This window comes from Bufo bufo, chromosome 6 (genome assembly GCF_905171765.1).
Source record: "Bufo bufo chromosome 6, aBufBuf1.1, whole genome shotgun sequence".
In the NCBI taxonomy this organism is placed as follows: Eukaryota; Metazoa; Chordata; class Amphibia; order Anura; family Bufonidae; genus Bufo; species Bufo bufo.
The window spans coordinates 26,661,284-26,682,918 of record NC_053394.1 but is presented as its reverse complement, the minus strand read 5'-3'; the positions used below and the strand labels follow the sequence as shown (position 1 = coordinate 26,682,918).

The 21,635-nt window shown below is 45.5% G+C and overlaps 1 protein-coding gene across 1 annotated transcript in view; it reads right to left on the bottom strand.

The window, feature by feature from the left end:
- Positions 1–1,884: 1,884 nt before the first annotated feature.
- Positions 1,885–21,635, bottom strand: part of LOC121003892 (early activation antigen CD69-like) — a 35,932-nt gene continuing 16,181 nt past the window's right edge. Inside the window, exons 4-7 of the mRNA XM_040435832.1 lie at positions 14,693–14,865; positions 12,895–13,001; positions 2,379–2,556; positions 1,885–2,346 (exon numbers count right to left, since the gene is read on the bottom strand). Of these exons, the coding sequence (XP_040291766.1) occupies positions 2,433–2,556; positions 12,895–13,001; positions 14,693–14,865 (404 nt within the window). The 3' untranslated portion in view covers positions 1,885–2,346; positions 2,379–2,432. The remainder of the gene's footprint in view (positions 2,347–2,378; positions 2,557–12,894; positions 13,002–14,692; positions 14,866–21,635) is intronic.

Genomic DNA, 21,635 nt, shown 5'->3' with positions numbered 1-21,635 from the left:
GGTGACACCAGATATTGAAAGCAAAGGTTCACATACTTTTGACCACAGAGATGTCATATTGGATCATTTTCTCAGTAAGTTTAATATTTTTGACTCCATTGTTTGATTTGGTCATCTTTATTTGTAGGTCCAGTTTATGGAGATATATAGAAAACTGTGAAGGGTTCACACACTTTCAAGCACTAGTGGCACGAGACCCTTTAGTTGTCTTAGAAAATATAAATAGCACATTAATTATATAAAACTAAAAACGGAATGTATTAGCCAACACAATGTTAATAGGAGACGACTAAGAGACCCTGTACACAAATGTGATGAGAGCAATTTTACTGTCTGCCTGAGCTCTAATCTTGCGGGACTGAAAATTATAGATCCCCTGAATTGTACGCAGGTTATGAAGGGCCCCACAGTAGTCACCATTAGGCAAACTGTATGAAATATGTACACAACATTCTACATTAATTTCAATGGCCGACTGTGGACCCCCACTGCGGTAGCTTAATATGAGAATAAAGAATCCTCCAGATTAGAGGGGTTTCCAGGAGTAGAACATTGATGGTCTATCCTCAGGACACACAGACACTTTATTGGGGATGGTGGGGGTCCAACTCCCAACGTCTCTGCTGATCAGCCGTTTGAAGAAGCTGCGGCCCAGACCTAGGCTGGTGACGTCAAGTTACCTGGGCTGACGAGGAGGAGGCGGCCGCCTAATGAAACAGCAGATTGGTGGCAGTGTCGGACCCCCGATGATCAGATATTATAATCCCGGAAAATCCTTCTAAAGGAATCCTAGTATATACATGCTCAGTGTGGGCTTCAGTGCAGACAGTAAAAATGCTGAAGAACATCTGAACCACCATGTCCATTACCAGGGCAGATACAGAGGTTCAACCTATGCAGATGTGATGTCCCCCCTCCTAAGAAATGGCACTTGGCAATCCATAGGGGACAAATTCCACAGCTATACGGTTGGCACTGCAAAAATTTCACAGAAAAAAAAAATGGGAGGCAGGTTTCATGCAGAATATCAGTGTGAAAAAACAACCATGTGAACATGCCCTGACATTCGTTACCCTGGCCTGATCTTGACTTACTAGTTTTATAATCTATTATACTCCAGAGCAGCATTCACAATTCTGCATGTGTCTTAGGTTCTTAAAGGACATCTGTCAGCAGTTTTGTCCCTATGACACTGGGTGACCTGTTACATGTGCACTTGGCAGCTGAATGCACCTGTGTTGGTCCCATGTTCATATGTGCCCGCATTGCTGAGAAAAATTGGGTTTTTAAATATACTCAAATGAGTCTCTAGGAGCAACGGGGGCATTACCATTACACCTAGAGGCTCAGCTCTCTCTGCAACTGCTGCGCCCTCTGCACTTTAACAGGGCCAGGCAGTGTAAACGTCATTACACCTGACCGTGTCAAAGTGCAGAGGGCACAGCAGTTGCAGAGAGAGCAGAGCCTCTAGGTGTAATGGTAACGCCCTCGTTGCTTCTAGAGGCTCTTTTGCATATAATAAAACATCATTTTTCTCAGCAATGTGAGCACATAGGAACATGGGGCCAACACAAATGCCTTCAGCTGCTGAGCGCACATGTAACAGGTCAGACAGTGTCATAGGTACAAAACTGCTGACAGATGCCCTTTAAATCCCTCTATGTATTAGGTTGATTTTTTTATAATTTTTTATTTAGAATTATTTGGCAAAGACTAATCAAATGGAAAAACCCATCCACTGGAGGGAGAGAGTCCTACTTCTTTAATATACGAGTAGGTTACGGTTGGTTAACCCATAAAGTAAAGCTTAAAAGGGATTTTTTTTAGTATTCTGAATGTTGGCGTAGACTCTAAAGATTTTAAACACTATTCTACCTCAAGAGTTGAAGCCGACACTACAGCCGTCCCGATACGTGACCACTGCAGCCGTGCCTCCGTGGCAGAGGGCTGATGATCACATATCGCTCGGACACGATGCTCACTGAGCACATCATGCCAGAGAAGGCGACAGTAGTAAAAATACTCGTGCAGGAAGTATCTACACCCCCGCAGACGACTTCAGTGCAAACCACAGCCCACGAGGCACAGACAATACAAACTCTAAAAAAAAATGAATACTACTGCACCAGCTTCACCCAGTTTGTCCACGGAGCCAGCGGGATACAAAGGGCGAATTAATTTACAAAAGCTTCTCTTCCGTTCCTTGGGAACTGATTTGCAGAATACGACTCAAAGATCCAAGATGCTCAACTGAGCGAATCAGCTGGAGACCCTCCCTAGCACCTGCACAAATATTTCAGCCTTTTTGGGACTCGTCAGTGCAGTGTAGCCTTGCATTGGGGAGAACCTGGACAGGCCACCATTGTCCTGTATAGGGGGGGCCATCAAGGCAACTGCATATATCTGTGCACTTGGTCTTATAGCGTCTCCTATTAAAAATGAGAATTGTGAGCGTCGGGCTTGTTACAGATCCAGTGTTTATCCGAGTGACAGGAAGCGCTGGAGATGCGACCGCTGTTCACCAGCACACAGTCCGAAACACCGACGATCGGGAACCTGGAGGTGAAGAAGAGATGAAGACAATGTAAGAAGAAGTCCACAATTCTGCACTGCAGCTAGATCTCACCTAAATGTAAGTTCCCATCATATAAAGTGATGTAATTTCTCTAGGATGTCAGCGATTTGTGATCGGTGGCGGGCTGACCTCTGGTAAACCCCACCTGCTCCGAGAATGAATGGTCTGCAGTGTTGATGTAGCCCCTTCACGGCTGGGGCGCTGCTGTGCAGAGAACTACGCACGGTCCCATCCAAGTATACGGAGCAGAGTCCCCGCACGGTCAGGAGAGCTGCAGTCAGCGCTGCCGCCCCTTCATTCTCAGGATTGGGGGAGGTCCCAGAGGTCGGACCCCAACCATTTATGAAATGATGGCATTCTAGCAATACGCCTTCACGTCTGTAAGTAACCAGTTTAAGGTCTCAGGTACATGGCTATGTTACTCCTCTCTTTGTACAAATCATGCATAATAATGGTCACAAAGCGAGAACAAAAATCAGACATGACAACAGGGAAGTGAGGCAAAACTAAAAGGACGGACAACTCCCATTTTGCACAACAGGTTGAACGCCTTCCCTGATGCAATGTCTGGTTCCTCTTTCCCCACTGACTGTCTGATAACCTTTATCTTAAAAATACAGAGTTCTTCCTTAGTGTGGGTGAGACGGGCTCAGATGACAGAGCCGACGTCACGAGCATGAAAGCTACACGAATGTCACACAGTATGGGAAGATCCAGAAGAGGAAACTGCAGGCGCTGCTCAGAGGTTTCTGGTACTGCTCGTAAGGTTATTTTTACTGATCGGTTCTATCTGATCGGTGGGGGTCCAACACCCAGGACCCCCACCAATCAGCTTTTTGAGAAGGCATCTGCGCTCTCTGCTTACCAAGGACAGCGCCGTATAGTGGCCGCGCTTGGTATTAAAGCTCAGCTGCACCTAGGCCACGTGAGCGATGAAAAGCTGCCTTCTCAGACAGCTGATCGGCGGGGGTCCCGGGTGTAGATAAAGATGACCTACCCAGAGGATAGGGCAGCAGTACAAAAAAAAAAACCTTAGAAAACCACTGGCAATCACAAGGGGCCCCGTGTCCCTGTTTGATTCGAATGGCGGTCGGTCGCGCAGGCTTGCTGCCCCTCCAGTACAGCTGCCCCCATAGATTTCAGCTCCACAGCGTTTGCAGCAGCACTTCCCGGTTTACACAGGGCGATGTGCTGCCGACAAACCAATTTATCTGCCGCAGATCACTTGCAGAACAGGCGGCTTGATTTTATGTTAGGCGACTCAAAACACTGGGCACATTTACTGAAGTGTTTGCTCCTGTTTTTAGTCTAAGAAATGCGGTCTCGTTTATTTATGTCACATTTAGTACAGAAATTGAGACTGTTTTGGAGACTTGTGTCTTGTTAGATAATTTACTTTTTTTTTTTTTTACTAATTCAGAAGTTTACTAACTACTAACTGACCTATACCTTTTTTGCGCCTGAATTTTCTGCTCTACTCCATGGCTGGCGTACTTTTTGTGCGTTTGAGCAGTAAAAATGCTACTTTTTTGGCATTAAAAGTCACTATTACCCGGAGACACGCAACTTTTTTCATGCGCAAATAAATTAGACCAGTCTAAGTGAATATGAACCTGTCATACTAAAAAACAACCACTAGAGGTCAGACTAAGGCCTCATGCACACGGCTGTTGCCGGCCGTGGCCAGTAAACAGCGGGTCCACAATATGTGAGCGCCAGCCGTGGGCTCACCACATCACGGAGGGGGACCCATTCAAGTGAATCTGGAAGGCGTGGTGCAGAACGGAGAGAAAAAGAAAGAGAAAGAAAAAGAAAGAAAGAGAAAGAAAAAGAAAGAAAGAGAAAGAAAAAGAAAGAAAGAGAAAGAAAAAGAAAGAAAGAGAAAGAAAAAGAAAGAAAAAGAAAGAAAAAGAAAGAAAGAGAAAGAAAAAGAAAGAAAGAGAAAGAAAAAGAAAGAAAGAGAAAGAAAAAGAAAGAAAGAGAAAGAAAAAGAAAGAAAGAGAAAGAAAAAGAAAGAAAGAGAAAGAAAAAGAAAGAGAAAGAAAAAGAAAGAGAAAGAGAAAGAAAAAGAAAGAGAAAGAGAAAGAAAAAGAAAGAGAAAGAGAAAGAAAAAGAAAGAGAAAGAGAAAGAAAAAGAAAAAGAAAGAGAAAGAAAAAGAAAGAGAAAGAGAAAGAAAAAGAAAGAGAAAGAGAAAGAAAAAGAAAGAGAAAGAGAAAGAAAAAGAAAAAGAAAGAGAAAGAAAAAGAAAGAGAAAGAGAAAGAAAAAGAAAGAGAAAGAGAAAGAAAAAGAAAGAGAAAGAGAAAGAAAAAGAAAAAGAAAGAGAAAGAAAAAAAGAAAGAAAGAAAGAAAGAAAGAAAGAAAGAAAGAAAGAAAGAAAGAAAGAAAGAAAGAAAGAAAGAAAGAAAGAAAGAAAGAAAGAAAGAAAGAAAGAAAGAAAGAAAGAGAAAAAGAAAGAAAATACGCCCGTCTAATTTTATGCCTAAAAACAGGCGAACTTGATAAATGTGCTCCGCTGTTTACTCCGGAGACTAATCTCCCATTTTGCTCACACAGCTGCCGGTTGTCAGTGTATCAGAGACCTTCCTTGCCATAGTTGTCAGCTGGCTATAATCAGGGCAGGTTTTCAGCCTCTGGATGTTAACAGAGAATATTTCCAATTACTGACGGCAAGCAGAGATCCTGAAAGCGATGAGGAATTAAATATAAAAAGTATATTGGGAAGTTCCAGAACATGATTCAACATTAATTACATAAATTTGGGGTAATAAATCATAGAGCACTTCCCTTCTGGAAATGTCCTTGTATCGGCCAAATGCTTTTCGGCGCCAACTTCCTCATTCCTCAGTAGTAGCAGGTAATCTCCGAAACACAATTGGCAACATAAGAAGGTTATATCATGGAGAGTATATCCATATATTAGTTGGCTCACCACCCCGTTTAATCTGAAGAAAGGCGCTCTGTCTGTAGGATTCACCCCATCACCCCAATATATAATATATTGTAGACAGGCAGTCTTCACTTGGAACTACTTCAAGAACGATGATTGCATGAGTGTGTATCAAATATATAAACGTTTATAAAAAAAATACCGTATTTTTCACCCTATAAGACGCAGATAGGTTTTAGAGGAGAATAATAAGAATACAAATATTTTCCATTACACCTCAGGTCAGACCAGCAATCAGACCCCCAATGTTAATCAGACCTCAGATCAGCCCCCCGTGTCAGCCATCAGCGCAAATAAAAAAACAACTTACCTCACCTGCTCCTGGACGCCGCCGCTCCTCACCACCAGCGCTCTCTCTCTTCTTCCTGGTTCTCGGCTGTCAGCTGTGAAGGCCGCGCACAGTGAGGTCACATGGTGCGCAGCAGACAGCCGAGCGGAGGACCAGGAAGCGGTGAGTACAGATCCTTCACCGCTTCCCGGTCCTCCGGTACTAATGAAGCACTTCCAAAATGGAAGCGCGTCATTAGTATTTGCCCCATAAGACGCAGGGGCAAGAAATACGGTATATAAAATCCAGAAATAACCCCCCCCCCCCCCCCAAAAAAAAAAATATAAAAAAGGTTTAAACCATATTGGACAATGAAAGCACAGTGTCTGTCAGTCATATATTATGTGATGTTACTGAATAATCTCCGTATAGTAGGTTATATGTATGACAGACACGGATTTCAGTAGCTGAGTTTATACACAACATTGGTAGTTTACAGTAAATAAGGGAGGGATTCACTCTGACCGCAATATAAAATATATATAAATCTCAGTATATGGAGTTCATGTTTGTATTCAGTTCAGAAATTCTCCTCTGTCAATAAAGACGGTAAGCCGACCTGCGTCCCACGTGGTTAACCGTAGGATGGCAGTGAGGCTCATCTTACCTCCGCATCTCCATATATAATGGGTTCATCAATTTAAAATATTGGTATTCTAGGAATATATATTCTGTTTCGTTCATGTGTCCAATACTTAGCCTCTCCTATCTTTTTTATTTACAATAAATTCTCCCATGACTCTAAAAAATGTTTTAGGCCTCTTTCACACTTGCGTTGTCCGGATCCGGCGTGTACTCCACTTGCCGGAATTACACTCCGGATCCGGAAAAACGCAAGTGTACTGAAAGCATTTGAAGACGGAACCGTCTTCCAAATGCTTTCAGTGTTACTATGGCACCCAGGACGCTATTAAAGTCCTGGTTGCCATAGTAGGAGCGGGGAGCGGGGGAGCGGTATACTTACAGTCCGTGCGGCTCCCGGGGCGCTCCAGAATGACGTCAGAGCGCCCCATGCGCATGGATGACGTGATCCATGCGATCACGTGATCCATGCGCTTGGGGCGCCCTGACGTCACTCTGGAGCGCCCGGGGAGCCGCACGGACGGTAAGTACACTGCTCCCCCGCTCCCCGCTACACTTACCATGGCTGTCAGGACTTTAGCGTCCCGGCAGCCATGGTAACCACTCTGAAAAAGCTAAATGTCGGCTCCGGCAATGCGCCGAAACGACGTTTAGCTTAAGGCCGGATCCGGATCAATGCCTTCCAATGGGCATTAATTCCGGATCCGGCCTTGCGGCAAGTGTTCCGGATTTTTGGCCGGAGCAAAAAGCGCAGCATGCTGCGGTATTTTCTCCGGCCAACAAACGTTCCGTACCGGAACTGAAGACATCCTGATGCATCCTGAACGGATTACTCTCCATTCAGAATGCATTAGGATAATCCTGATCAGGATTCTTCCGGCATAGAGCCCCGACGACGGAACTCTATGCCGGAAGACAATAACGCAGGTGTGAAAGAGCCCTTAGGGTACTTTCACACTTGCGTTGTTTGATTCCGGCAGGCAGTTCCGTTGCCTGAACTGCCTGCCTGATCAGGCAAACTGTATGCAAACGTATGTAATTTTTTCAGACTGATCAGGCATTTTTCAGACTGATCAGGATCCTGATCAGTCAGAAAAATGCATTGCAATACCGGATCAGTTTTTCCGGTGTCATCAGGCAAAATGGATCTGTTTTTTTTTCTTCTCATTTTTAAAAAGGTCTGCGCATGCGCAGACCAGAAGGACGGATCCGGCATTCCGAATGCGGGATCCGGCACTAATACATTCCTATGGAAAAAAATTACGGATCCGGCATTGAGGCAAGTCTTCAGTATTTTTCGCCGGAGATAAAACCGTAGTATGCTACGGTTTTCTCTTTTGCCTGATCAGTCAAAATGACTGAACTGAAGACATCCTGAACGGATTGCTCTCCATTCAGAGTGCATGGGGATATGCCTGATCAGTTCTTTTCCGGTATAGAGCCCCTGTGATGGAACTCTATGCCGGAAAAGAAAAACGGTAATGTGAAAGTACCCCTATTGCGTTTTCCATGCAGTTTTTCGTATACAATTACAACTTGTTTCCAATAAAACACTTATATATTCATTTTCAACATCTTGAAAATATTGTGAAAGATATGCAAAATTAATAAATATAAAAAATATTATAAATAAAAACTAATGTAATTAAGTGGCAAATCGTTGTTTTCTTGCTCATTAGGCCTCATGCACAAACTTTTTTTCCCCCCTTTTATGTTCCGTTTTTTGCGTTCCATATACGGAACCATTCATTTCAATGGATCTGCAAAAAAAAAAAAAAAAGGAAGGTTCTCTGTATGCCTTCCCTTTCCGTATTTCCGTTCAAAGACAGAACATGTCCTATTATTGTCCGCATTACGGACAACGATAGGACTGTTCTATTAGGGGCCGGCTGTTCTGTGCCGCAAAATACGAAATGCACACGGACGTCATCCGTATTTTTTGTGGACCGCAAAATACTGAAAAAGCCATACGGTCGTGTGCAAGAGGCCTAATAGTTGTCTTGTCATTACTTCTAAAGAATGGGATTCTTATCTTCCACATTTTTGAACTGAATACAAACATGAACTCCATATACTGAGATTTATATATATTTTATATTGCGGTCAGAGTGAATCCCTCCCTTATTTACTGTAAACTACCAATGTGGTGTATAAACTCAGCTACTGAAATCATCTTTTTTAGGGTTTGTTTTTTGGAGTTTTTATTTCTGGATTTTATATATATGTCCTAATAAACGTATATATATTTGATACACACTCATGCAATCATTGTTCTTGAAGTAGTTCCAAGTGAGAACTGCCTGTCTACAATATATTATATATCATGGAGAACCGTCTTCCATCTCTAGTGCAGCCAGTTCAGTTCGATACCAGACTGATCACCAGGAGACGTCGGCGTCTCCGCATTCGCACTACGCACGAACTCACTGTGAACTTAGGGGAATGAGCTCAGAGCAGCAGTGCTTCATACAAGCAACTGCGGACAAGAAAAGGCATTTTCTATTATAGTGATGGCGATGTGCGGTCCGCGAAATGTGAAACGTACATTGCCGGTGTCAGTGTTTTGCAAAAACACTTACGGACATGTAAATGGACCCTAAGGCCTCATGCACACGACAGTTTTTCAGGTCCGCATCCGAGCCGCAGTTTTTGCGGCTCTGGTGCGGACCCATTCACCTCAATGGGGCCGCAAAAGATGCGGACAGTGTGCTGTCCGCATCCGTTGCTCCGTTCAGAGGCCGCGCAAAAAAAATATATAGCATGTCCTATTCTTGTCCGTTTTGCAGCATGTCTACAATAGGCATGTCTACAATGGGCCGCCCGTTCCGTAAATTGCAGAAGGCACACGAGCGGCTTCCGTTTTTTTGCGGATCTGCAAAAAACAGCATGGTCGTGTACATGAGGCCTAATACTGAGGATACAGCACATCTCTATAGACTGACTTAGGGCTCCTACACACGACTCTTATATATCTGCAAAACACAGATATTGGCTGAGAGCCGGTAGGATGTGCTCTATTTTTTGCGGGGCTGTGGAACGGGCATACGGTTCAGTGTGGTGTTCGCATCTTTTGCGGCCCCATTAAGATGAATGTGTCCGCATCTAATCCGCAAATAATGCAGATCTGATGTGGACCAAAACTACAGCAGTGTGCATGAGGCCTCTCTCATATACTCTGTTATTCTGATTTGTCAATTACTGTACGAGCTCCTTGGTTCTGACTACCATATTGTAAGGGGCGAGCACTTACTTATCTGTTCCAGCCGTACTGACTGCAATTACAGCCTCACCATAATCTGCCTTATACATGAGGGCCCCGCGTCGGGTGCTCTTGGACCACGATTATATGGTTATCTAGACCAGCATTTTTAAAGCGGTTGTCCCATCTTATATATTGGGAGGATATGCCACTAATGTCTGCCAGGTGCAGGTCTCACCTCTGGTATCCGCACCCATCTCTAGAACGGGCCCTACAAATTGAAGGAGAGCGGACCCCACATGTGCGCCCACCCTCCATTTATTTCTGTAGAACTGCCAAAAATAGCCGAGCATGCCGAACAGGCTATATTTGGCACTCTAATAGAAATGAATGGAGGGCAGCCGGGCATGTAGGGTCCGCTCTCCTTAAATTTGTAGGCTCTGGTCCGAGATAGGTGCGGGTCCCGGAGGTGAGATCCGTGCCTAGCAGACATTATGGGCATATCCTAGCGATATTCCCCAAATGTATGAGATGGGAAAACCACTCATTTTCAGCTAAAAATCATATTTTCAATTGGCCTTTATTAAAACTATTAAGCCATTCTGTCACAAAGGGTTACATTTTTCTCTAACTGTGTGACTGGTACTTTCACTTTGTGCCAGTGGCGTGCCTAGGGTGTTTGGCAGCCAGGGCGGGTACTTTCTCTGGCACCCCCCAACAATACTTTAAAATATTTGTACCCCCTTACAGTAGTATTGGCCTCATTGTACAACCTTTACAGTAGTTTTGTCCAGATTTGTGCCCTCTCATGGTAGTTATGCCTTCACTGTACAACTTTCATAGTAGTGCCCACATTGTGCCCATTTCAAAGTAGTAATGCCCGGTGTCCCTTCACAGTTGTAATACCCTCTCTGTGCCCCTTCAGAGTAGTTCTGCCCTCACTGTGCCCCCATAACAGTAATAATGCCCACTCAGTGCCCCATAACGTTTATGCCCACCCACTTTACAAGAGTAATGCTCTGTGCCCCCTTCATAGTAATAATGCCAACTGTGCCTCCTTCACAGTAGTAATGGCCATTGTGCCCCCCTAATACTAGTAATGCCCTTTGTAGTAGTATTGCCCTCTGTGCCCCCTTTGTAGTAGTAATAATGCCCTATGTACCCCCTTTGTAGTAATTTTGTCCTCTGTGCCTCCTCCATAGTAGAAATGCCCTCTGTGCCCCCTCTGTTAAATAAATAAATAAATATTATATATATATATATATATATATATATATATATACACACACACACCGTTCCTGAAGCTCACAGTCCTCTCTTCCACGCCGGCACAGATCGCTCTGCATCACTGTGTGGGTGGAGCTTATGTAGATTCCCAGGCTGCAAGCTCCGCCCACACAGGCCAGCAGCACGATCCGTGCCTGCAGGCTGAATGGTGGAGCAGGGAGAAGTCTTCCTGCTTCACCATTCAATGCGGGAGAGACGGAGCGCGGGGAGCTGAGTGACAAGACTGCAGCTCCCTGTGCTCCAGCAGTGAGCGCTTCCATCTATATTGATTGAAGCGCTCATTGCTTCTAGGCTCTGGCACCCCCTGAGAGCAGGCGCCCAGGGCGGATAGCCCCCCCCCCACACCCCCCTTGGCATGCCACTGCTTTGTGCCCTTATCTTTACACTACTGAGAAGTCATGAACACTTATTTCAGTCACATTCAGTCCCCATCAGTAAGATAAGAACTGAGCTGTAATGAGTGTTTATAACATCAGAGAGCAGAGATAAGGAGTCCGTCAGCTCCTGGTCTGATGGAAAAGACAAATATCCACAGGCAACTAGTAGAGCATCTCAGCTCTGTACAGAAAAAAGGATTCCATATTGTTAATAAAGAACAATTATAAAAATGATTTTTAGCTCAAAATAATTACAATACAATAATAAAATAAAATAAATTAACCCAAAAGGTGTCCATAGCCTTTAAGTTCTTACATATGTTTGATACCATCTAGTATTTGTGTCTTACTCCACTGTGGCTTGCATCACAATGACTTTTATCCTTATTTTTTTATGCACAGCCCTACAGTGTGCAGCCTGTGTGATATATCACCACATTTCTATATATACCCAGATAGGCGCATTCAGTAAAACTCATATGAGTTTCCAATCCATACTCTGTTTATGGGATTTCTGTTTCTATATGGGTTTTTATGTACATTATAGTGATAGATTGTTTTGGGCAATATTACCTACACAGCCAGTCCTTTCATTCATATTTTATTGCTGAAGTTTTGGGACTAGGCTCTCGTAATTATTGTCCGCCCATCTCAGCAACCAAGAAAACCGCCGGGTTCCGCTGTCATTAATCTGATGTGTAAGGCCAATTTAAGGACACCCATCTCTCAGTTCAATAAACTTTATTTATACCATCACGTTTCAGAATCTTTTAAAAAAATATATATACAGTACAGACCAAAAGTTTAGACACACCTTCTCATTCAAAGAGTTTTCTTTATTTTCATGACTATGAAGGCATCAAAACTATGAATTAACACATGTGGAATTATATACATAACAAACAAGTGTGAAACAACTGAAAAAATGTCATATTCTAGGTTCTTCAAAGTAGCCACCTTTTGCTTTGATTACTGCTTAGCAACACTCTTGATGAGCTTCAAGAGGTAGTCCCTTGAAATGGTTTTCACTTCACAGGTGTGCCCTGTCAGGTTTAATAAGTGGGATTTCTTGCCTTATAAATGGGGTTGGGACCATCAGTTGCGTTGAGAAGTCAGGTGGATACACAGCTGATAGTCCTACTGAATAGACTGTTAGAATTTGTATTATGGCAAGAAAAAATCAAATTCTAACAGTCTATTCAGTAGGACTATCAGCTGTGTATCCACCTGACTTCTCCTCAACGCAACTGATGGTCCCAACCCCATTTATAAAGGCAAGAAATCCCACTTATTAAACCTGACAGGGCACACCTGTGAAGTGAAGACCATTTCAGGGGACTACCTCTTGAAGCTCATCAAGAGAATGCCAAGAGTGTGCAAAGCAGTAATCAAAGCAAAAGGTGGCTACTTTGAAGAACCTAGAATATGACATATTTTCAGTTGTTTCACACTTGTTTGTTATGTATATAATTCCACATGTGTTAATTCATAGTTTTGATGCCTTCATAGTCATAAAAATAAAGAAAGCTCTTTGAATGAGAAGGTGTGTCCAAACTTTTGGTCTGTACTGTATATATATTTATTTTATTATACTTACATATTGTTAAAGACTGAGCCATTTGTCCAAAGCCACGGGCTTCCGTCATATTCTCTTTTCAGACCAATCCAATGATCAGAAGACCCTTTAAATCGGATTATGAAATCCTGGAGATAAAAAATAAAACCGCCATCAATCAGAAAAAAACTCTAATTTCAGAGCAGATTAAAGGTTAATGGCCTGCCGGAGGGGAAGTGGCCTCCCATGGACTAAAAGACGTACTATCGTTTTTCCCAGTAACTGCTGTAAATTATAGCGTGAATATAAGATTTGGCATACATCTGATTATCTGGTGCAATAACTGCCAGAAATATGTGCCAAATGTACTATGATGTCTGCACCTCATCCCAGTGCAATTAAGACCGCATATGACGCGTCACCTCTCCTGACACGTCTGCATTCCCCATGTAATAATCATTCTGAAGCATCTATTCTTAGGTCTGGATGTTGTGCCATTCCTCTATTATTCCTGCTAGACATTAGGAATGAATTGCTAGCAGTTTGCAATGAAAGTCCAGATGGGTGTTAACAATTGGTGGGGGGTGGGGGGGTCCTGCACAGTCTGACGCTGGCAGCACTGACTGAAGACTGCGCAGGGACAGCCCCCAACTGAAGACGCTCATCTGGACCTTCTTTGCAAACGGCTGGTAATTTACCCCTAACTTAGCAGGAATAATGAAGGAATGCTACATCATAGAATCTTAAGACGCTTAGAATTATTACATCGGCAACGCAAGTAGTTACTAAGACAGCATGTCAAAAAAAGGTTACAAAGGGTTTAAAAGGGTTTTCCGGCACTAACAAACTGGATCACCAATAGCAGATCAGTGGGTCCAACACCCAGCGGTTAGCAAACAGTGTATGGAGCGGTAACACCACAGTGCCGTACACTGTGTAGTGGCAGTTCTCAGGTACTGCACCTCAGCTCCCATTCACTTGAACGGCTGCATCAGCTGCAGTAACGGACAACGACCACTACTCTGTGCATGGAGCCGTGGTCTTCCAAATCGTTACTGCCACAAACAGCAGATCAGTGGAGATGCCGGACGTCAGACCCACATACATCTAAAACTGATGACCTGTCCTATGGTTAGGTCATCAATAGGTTAGTCCTGGAAGACCCCTTTAATAAATTCCCACTAGAGAGTCAAATGATAAACACCTGGCTACCTAGAGCCGCCACTAGAGGGAACTCAGGAGCTCACGGCATACACTAGTTGGTGTTAAAAAATGGATGCTTCGGTTAAGTGGTCAATGTAGAACAACATGTGGTGACGCTCCTTGTACATTTTAGGCTACTTTCACACTCGCGTTTTGGTTTTCCGTTTGCGAGATCCGTTCAGGGCTCTCACACGCGGTCCAAAACGGATTAGTTTTGTCCTAATGCATTCTGAATGGAAAAAGGATCCGCTCAGAATGCATCAGTTTGCCTCCGTTCAGTCACCATCCCACTCTGGAGGCGCCGCCTGCAGCGTTTTGCTGTCCACCTGACGAAGCGGAGCCAAACGGATCCTTCCTGGCACACAATGTAAGTCAATGGGGACGGATCTGTTTTCTCCGACACAATCTTACACAATAGAAAACGGATCCGTCCTCTACTGACTTTTAATGGTGTTGAAGATGGATCCGTCATGGCTATAGAAGACATAATATAACCTGGTCCGTTCAGAACGGATGCATGCGGTTGAATTTTTGTACAGGATCTGTTTTTGCAGATCCATAACTGATCCGCCCAAAACGCGAGTGTGAAAGTAACCTTAGAGTCTAGGAGCCAGCCCTACATCCTATAGGTACCTACCAGCTCATGTCTTAAGTCTATAATGGCAAGAGTAGCATTCCTGGAGACACAGAACTCCTGGCTCTTCTCCCACTCGGTAATACTTGTGGAGAAATAATAACACTTTTTCTTGTACCAGATCCAGCCGTCGTCACAGGGGTCAGAGGGGGTGGTCACAGGGGCCGGACATTCACCTGTAACGGGACATCACGTGTGACATGTATGAGATTAGTGCGCAGAATTACTGGGAAGGTAGAGAACATCCTGGAAGACATCCTAAGAATTCCCTAAGCCGTTCTTCCATCTTGTGAAAGACAAAATTCAATATTCAGAATTATGGGACGGCCATCAATCATACTGCCATTCTAAGATGGAAACAAGTGCTGGATTAAAGGCCGTTCACTTAACCCCTTCCCGACTGCCATATGGCTATATACATGATAACTACACATGCCCCATGCAGTTGGCACGTGTATAAATGTTGGCAGCCTGAAAGTAAAGAAGCGCTGCTTCACTGCTCTCTGCAGAGCATCCCCGCCATGTACCCGGCTTTATTCTTCAGCCCAGCCATAACGGAGCCTATAGCATCGGTTTCATTAGCCAATAGAAGCCTGGTCACATGACCCTTACCAGCCAATAGAAGCTCACAGGCCACATACACAGTTTTACTCCAGGTTTCCATAAGAACTAGGGATCGACCGATATTGATTTTTTAGGGCCGATACCGATAATTTGTGAACTTTCAGGCCGATAGCCGATAATTTATACCGATATTCTGGGAATTTTCATTTTTGAGAAGAAAAAAAATTCCTACACAAATCTGCTGAAAATTAATATGTTTATTGTTAATGTGTATTTTTTTTGTTTATTGTTAATGTGTATTTTTTTTTTTTATAAATCTTTTTCATTTATACTTAATAAATTTGTGTTTTTTTTTTTACTAACTTTTAACCCCCTTAGGGACTAGAACCTTTGTCCTATTCACCCTGATAGATCTCTATCAGGGTGAATAGGATCTCACACTGTCCCTGCTGCTCTGTGCTTTGTGCACACAGCAGCAAGGTTACTGACTATGGCAGCCAGGGCTTCAATAGCGTCCTGGCTGCCATGGTAACCGATCGGAGCCCCAGGCTTACACAGCTGGGGCTCCGATCGGAGGAGCAGGGGAGAGGGGATCCTGTGGCCACTGCCACCAATGATTAATACTGGGTGGGTGGGGGGTGGGGGGGGGGCGCACTGCGCCACCAATGTTTTTACTATTGGCCGGGATTGGGATGGGGGTGGGGGGCGCACTGCGCCACCAATGATTAATACTGGGGGACTTGGGGGGGCGCACTGCGCCACCAATGAAGATAAGTCTCTCGATCATTCATATACAGGAGGCGGGAGCTGGCTGCAGAATCACATAGCCGGCTCCCGACCTCTATCAGCAGTAGCTGCGATCCGCGGCACCTGAGGAGTTAACTACCGCGGACCGCAGCTATTGCTCATAGAGGTCGGGAGCCGGCTATGTGATTCTGCAGCCAGCTCCCGCCTCCTGTATATGAATTAATGAGAGAGTTATCTTCATTGGTGGCGCAGCGGCCACAGCCCCTCCCCTCGTCTTATGTTCTATCCCCTCATTGGCGGCAGCGGCAGCAGCAGCACAGGGGGAGGAGACACTGCTTCCTTCTCCCCTGTGCTGCGGAGGGAACACAGAGAGCGCTGAGAGCAGCGCGTTCTGTGTTCCCAATAAGTTATCGGTATATCGGCAAAATAGATGCCGATACCGATAACGTTCAAAATCCTCAATATCGGCCGATAATATCGGCCAAACCGATAATCGGTCGATCCCTAATAAGAACCCAGCCATTTATCTTCACTGCTGTAGGAGAGCTTTAAAAAGGAAATCTGTCAGCAGGATAATCGCTATTGAAGTAAAGCCACAGTCTTATGTCACTTTACAGAAAGGAGCCCAGGCCCGCCCTCATGATGGGGGCAGAGTTATGGCTTGAATGTGATGAGGAGGGGTGGGCGGACACATTGTGGCAGGGGGCGTGTCTGGGCTCCTTCCTGCAAGAGTGAGGCCCCTCTGAGCACCTTACCGGCTCATTTGCATACCAAATAAACCGGATTTTCAGAGAATAAAAAACATCTATTGCTGGAACAAAGGCACATCTGGAAATAAGGTACTAAGTGCTATTAGGCCATGGCTTTACTTCAATAGCGATTATCCTGGTGACAGATTTCCTTTAAAAAGGGCAGGGCGCTGTGCTGTGGAGGTCACAGTTTAGAGGGCAGGTAGGGTGGCCATTCAAAAGACGGACTTAAAAACCCCGCCCCCAGGTCAAGCTAAGCCACTCCCCTGGTCCCTCCCACTCTGCAGCCAATAGGGATTGAAAAAATGAAGGTAAAAATCAACTTCTGTCAGCTGCAGGAGTGGGTAGGAAAGGAGACTTTCTTCCTGCAGCTCACACTCAGACAGCACGGTGCTGCTGTCTGAGAGTGAGGTGTTCAAAAGGACATCCCTGTGTCCATCCAGGCCCTGCGCCGGATAGAGGACAGGGAGTCAGAAAGCCGGACTGTCCGGCCTAAAACTGGACCTCTGGCCTCCCTAGGGACAGGCTGCTATGGAGGTCAGTGTTAAGGGGCAGATTGCTGTAGAGGCCACTGTTAAGGGGGCGGGGTCACTGTTAAAGGGGCGGACACTGTGGAGGTTACTGTTAAGGGAAGAGGGGACTGTGGAGGCCACTATTAAAAGGGGCAGCAGGGTACAGTGGAGGTCACTGATAAGGGAGTGGGGTACTGTGGCAGTCACTGTTAAAAGGGGCAGTTGCTGTGGAGGTCTCTGTTAAGGGGCTGGGAATGGTGGAGGTCACAGTTAAGGGGACTGTAACCTATAGTCCGTGTTAAGGGGCGGGTGCTGTAAAGGTCACTGTTAAGGGGGCGAGAGGTCAGTGTCAATGGGGTGGGGTGCTGTGGAACTCACTGTTAAAGGGGCAGGCTGCTGTGGAGGTCCCATTTTAAGGAGGTGGGGCACTGTCAGTGTTAAGGGGTGGGGGCTGTGGAGGTCACTGTGGATATCTTAACACACTCAAACATTAAATGAAATAGATAAAATATACTTGTGTGAATAATAAATAATAATAATAATAATAATAATAATAATAATATATATATATATATATATACACACACACACACACACACACACACAGCGTCACATCCAGGTAAATTGAAAAAAGTGGTGTCCTTTAGTGATGTTTTAGTTCTTACTGGGAGATAATCGGCTTCGTACCAGTGAGAGGACTGAAACGTCGCTGCTTGGGGGAATAAAGGACGCCACTTCTCTTACTTTCTCTCTCTCTTTTATACTGCAGATATGTTAGAATAAGAGAACCAGAATAACCAAGAAGGGAGGGAAAATAAGGGTGCTGTCATGGGCTCTGGAAAATCCAATTACCGCTGAGTAATAAACATTTTTTCCCCTTCACCCACGACAGGACCACGAGTGATTTACCAGAGGAAAGTTCAGGGTGGGAGAGCTGAGGTTGAAGCAGAGACTGGAAACCACACTGAACTGGGAGGAGAGTCTTTCCTGTCTATGGGGGTGGATCCTCTCTCTCGTGGGTGAAGGGAAAAAAGTCATTTCGGTCTATTTCTATATATACACTGTTACATTCGAAGCAGCGCTGTCCATGTGGTAGTGGACGGAGTGACAGCAGTTTAGATGGGATTAACCATCTGCCAGTTAAGCCTCATTCACACGTCCGTGTCTTTGCTCAAATCCATGAAAAGGTGGTCAGTGAAGATAAGAGGAAAAAAGGACCGGCACTCGCTGTTCGTATATAATCTTGTTGCGATTAGGGGTGCACCGAAATTCCGGCAGCCGAAAATATCGGCCGAAAATGCACCTAATCCACTTCGGCCGATATTGTTACATATCGGCCGAAAATATTGGGTGTGGGATTTGTCACCCACCATCTCCGGGCGGGCGGTTTACTTTGTCACTGCATCTTTATTTTACCTTACAATCGTGAGGCTCCAGTAACTAACAACTCTGCAGGCAGAGCGGAGGGCGGCGTAACGTCACTTACTCACGTGACGCGCCTACTCCGCCTCCTTCATTCATAAAGTGGGCGGAGCAGGTGCGTCACGTGAGTAAGTGACGTTACGCCGCCCTCCGCTCTGCCTGCAGAGTTGTTACTGGAGCGTCACGATTGTAAGGTAAAATAAAGATGCAGTGAGTGATGCTGTGAGCAGCAGGGCCGGGGCTGTTATGGGTAGGGGAATCGGTCTATGGCACTGCTATGGGGAGGGGGGATCTGTGCACTGTTATGGGGAAAGGGATCTGTGCACTGTTATGGGGAAAGGGATCTGTGCACTGTTATGGGGAAAGGGATCTGTGCACTGTTATGCCCATAACAGTGCACATATCCACTTTCCATAACAGTGCACAGATCCCCCTCTCCATAACAGCGCCACCCACAGATCCCCCTCTCCATAACAGCGCCACCCACAGATCCCCCTCTCCATAACAGAGCCACCCACAGATCCCCCTCTCCATAACAGCGCCACCCACAGATCCCCCTCTCCATAACAGCGCCACCCACAGATCCCCCTCTCCATAACAGCGCCACCCACAGATCCCCCTCTCCATAACAGCGCCACCCACAGATCCCCCTCTCCATAACAGCGCCACCCACAGATCCCCCTCTCCATAACAGAGCCACCCACAGATCCCCCTCTCCATAACAGCGCCACCCACAGATCCCCCTCTCCATAACAGCGCCACCCACAGACCCCCCTCTCCATAACAGCGCCACCCACAGATCCCCCTCTCCATAACAGCGCCACCCACAGATCCCCCTCTCCATAACAGCGCCACCCACAGATCCCCCTCTCCATAACAGCGCCACCCACAGATCCCCCTCTCCATAACAGCGCCACCCACAGATCCCCCTCTCCATAACAGCGCCACCCAGAGATCCCCCTCTCCATAACAGCGCCACCCACAGATCCCCCTCTCCATAACAGCGCCACCCACAGATCCCCCTCTCCATAACAGCGCCACCCACAGATCCCCCTCTCCATAACAGAGCCACCCACAGATCCCCCTCTCCATAACAGAGCCACCCACAGATCCCCCTCTCCATAACAGCGCCACCCACAGATCCCCCTCTCCATAACAGCGCCACCCACAGATCCCCCTCTCCATAACAGAGCCACCCACAGATCCCCCTCTCCATAACAGCGCCACCCACAGATGAATTTCATTCATGAAAAAGAATTATTAATAAAATCATTAAAAAAAAAGTATTTTAAAAGTATTTGGGCAAAAAGGCCGTTTCGGTTTCGGTTTTCGGTCAAGGGCATCCTGAATTTTCGGTTTTGGACCAGAATTTTCATTTCGGTGCACCCCTAGTTGCGATTTATTGTCACATTCCAGTGACGCGTTTCGGCACGCAATCTGCCTTTATCAAACTGAAATAGTTACGATAGAGAAAACTGTGAGATCCAAAGAAGATACAGGCGGCACTCCGCTTTCAGTGATGCGGTGCGCGTGTCCAGGGGAGGTCCGCACGTACTTGTATAGAAAGGACCGGCACTCGCTCTGGTAGTAATTTTCAAGTGATTTTAAAGGTCACATACATGTGGTAAGTGACGCGTTTCGGCTACTATGAGCCTTTGTCAAACATGTCACTTACCACATGTATGTGACCGTTAAAATCACTTGAAAATTACTACCAGAGCGAGTGCCGGTCCTTTCTATACAAGAGAAAACCGTGAGGTCAGATTAAATGAAATGAGTCCGACTAATAAATTCTTGGCCAGAGGTTATCCCGAATCTTTACTGGTAGAACAACGGAAGAAGGTAGATCTGTTACAAACAGAGAAAATTGCCAAGAAACCGCGCTTTCCCCCAATTGTGAAATATCACCCTTGGAGGAACAAGATCAGGTCGGTCATTTATAAACACTGGAATGTGATAGCCCAGTCCTATCTACAGGTAGAAGAGTTCCAGAGACCACCGATGGTCTGTTCTAAAAGAGCAAACATCAGGGACTAAATAATCAGAGCTGACATTGGGAGTAATAGAGGGTTCTCCAGACAGAGACTTGCCCGAGTTGCATGCATTGCTCCAGCATTATAAGAGGCGCACACCTCACTCACCTACACGAGGGACATTTACGTGTAACAGCCAGTTCATCGTATACATCCTGAAGTGCCCGCGCAGCTCGGTATATGTAGGGGAGACATCCACGAGAATGAAGGACAGATTCTCACAACACAAATCCACCATACGAAAAGGAAACCTGATCTTACCCGTTCCACCTCACTTTCACTCACATAGACATACAATTGCGCAATTACGCTTCCAGATCATTGATAGCGTCTCCCAACCACGGCGTGGTGGCGACAGGTACAAACTCCGGCCCAAGAGAGAGGCTTACTGGATTCATCGTCTCCAGACACTGGAACCCAGAGGACTGAATCGGGACTACGCATGAAATAGCTTTTTATGACTTTCTTTGATTAAGATAATAATCACGTATATAATTTCTTACAGCGGACGTGAAATGAAGTTAGGATTACACAACGACAAGATGGATTACCATGACCTCTAATGACCACATCTTCTATTATCTTGTAGACTCTTGGCGTTCAGTGACTTCCCCTCCTCCACCCTTCCCCTTTTTCAGTTTTTTCTCTTTCTTGTGTTGCCATGACTACCTCACGCAGTGTCTGAGGTTTGGCGGGTTATTTAAACAGGTGCTGGTTCACGGTTTGATAAAGGCAGATTGCGTGCCGAAATGAGTCACTGGAACGTGACAATAAATCACAACAGGATTATATACCAACAGCGAGCGCCGGTCCTTTTTCCCTCTTAACTACATGTGACGGCCGCCCTGGGACACGTGCACTGCCACTCTATTTCCCGCAGTGCCGAGCGATATACTGCAGCCTCTGTGAAGATGTCCGT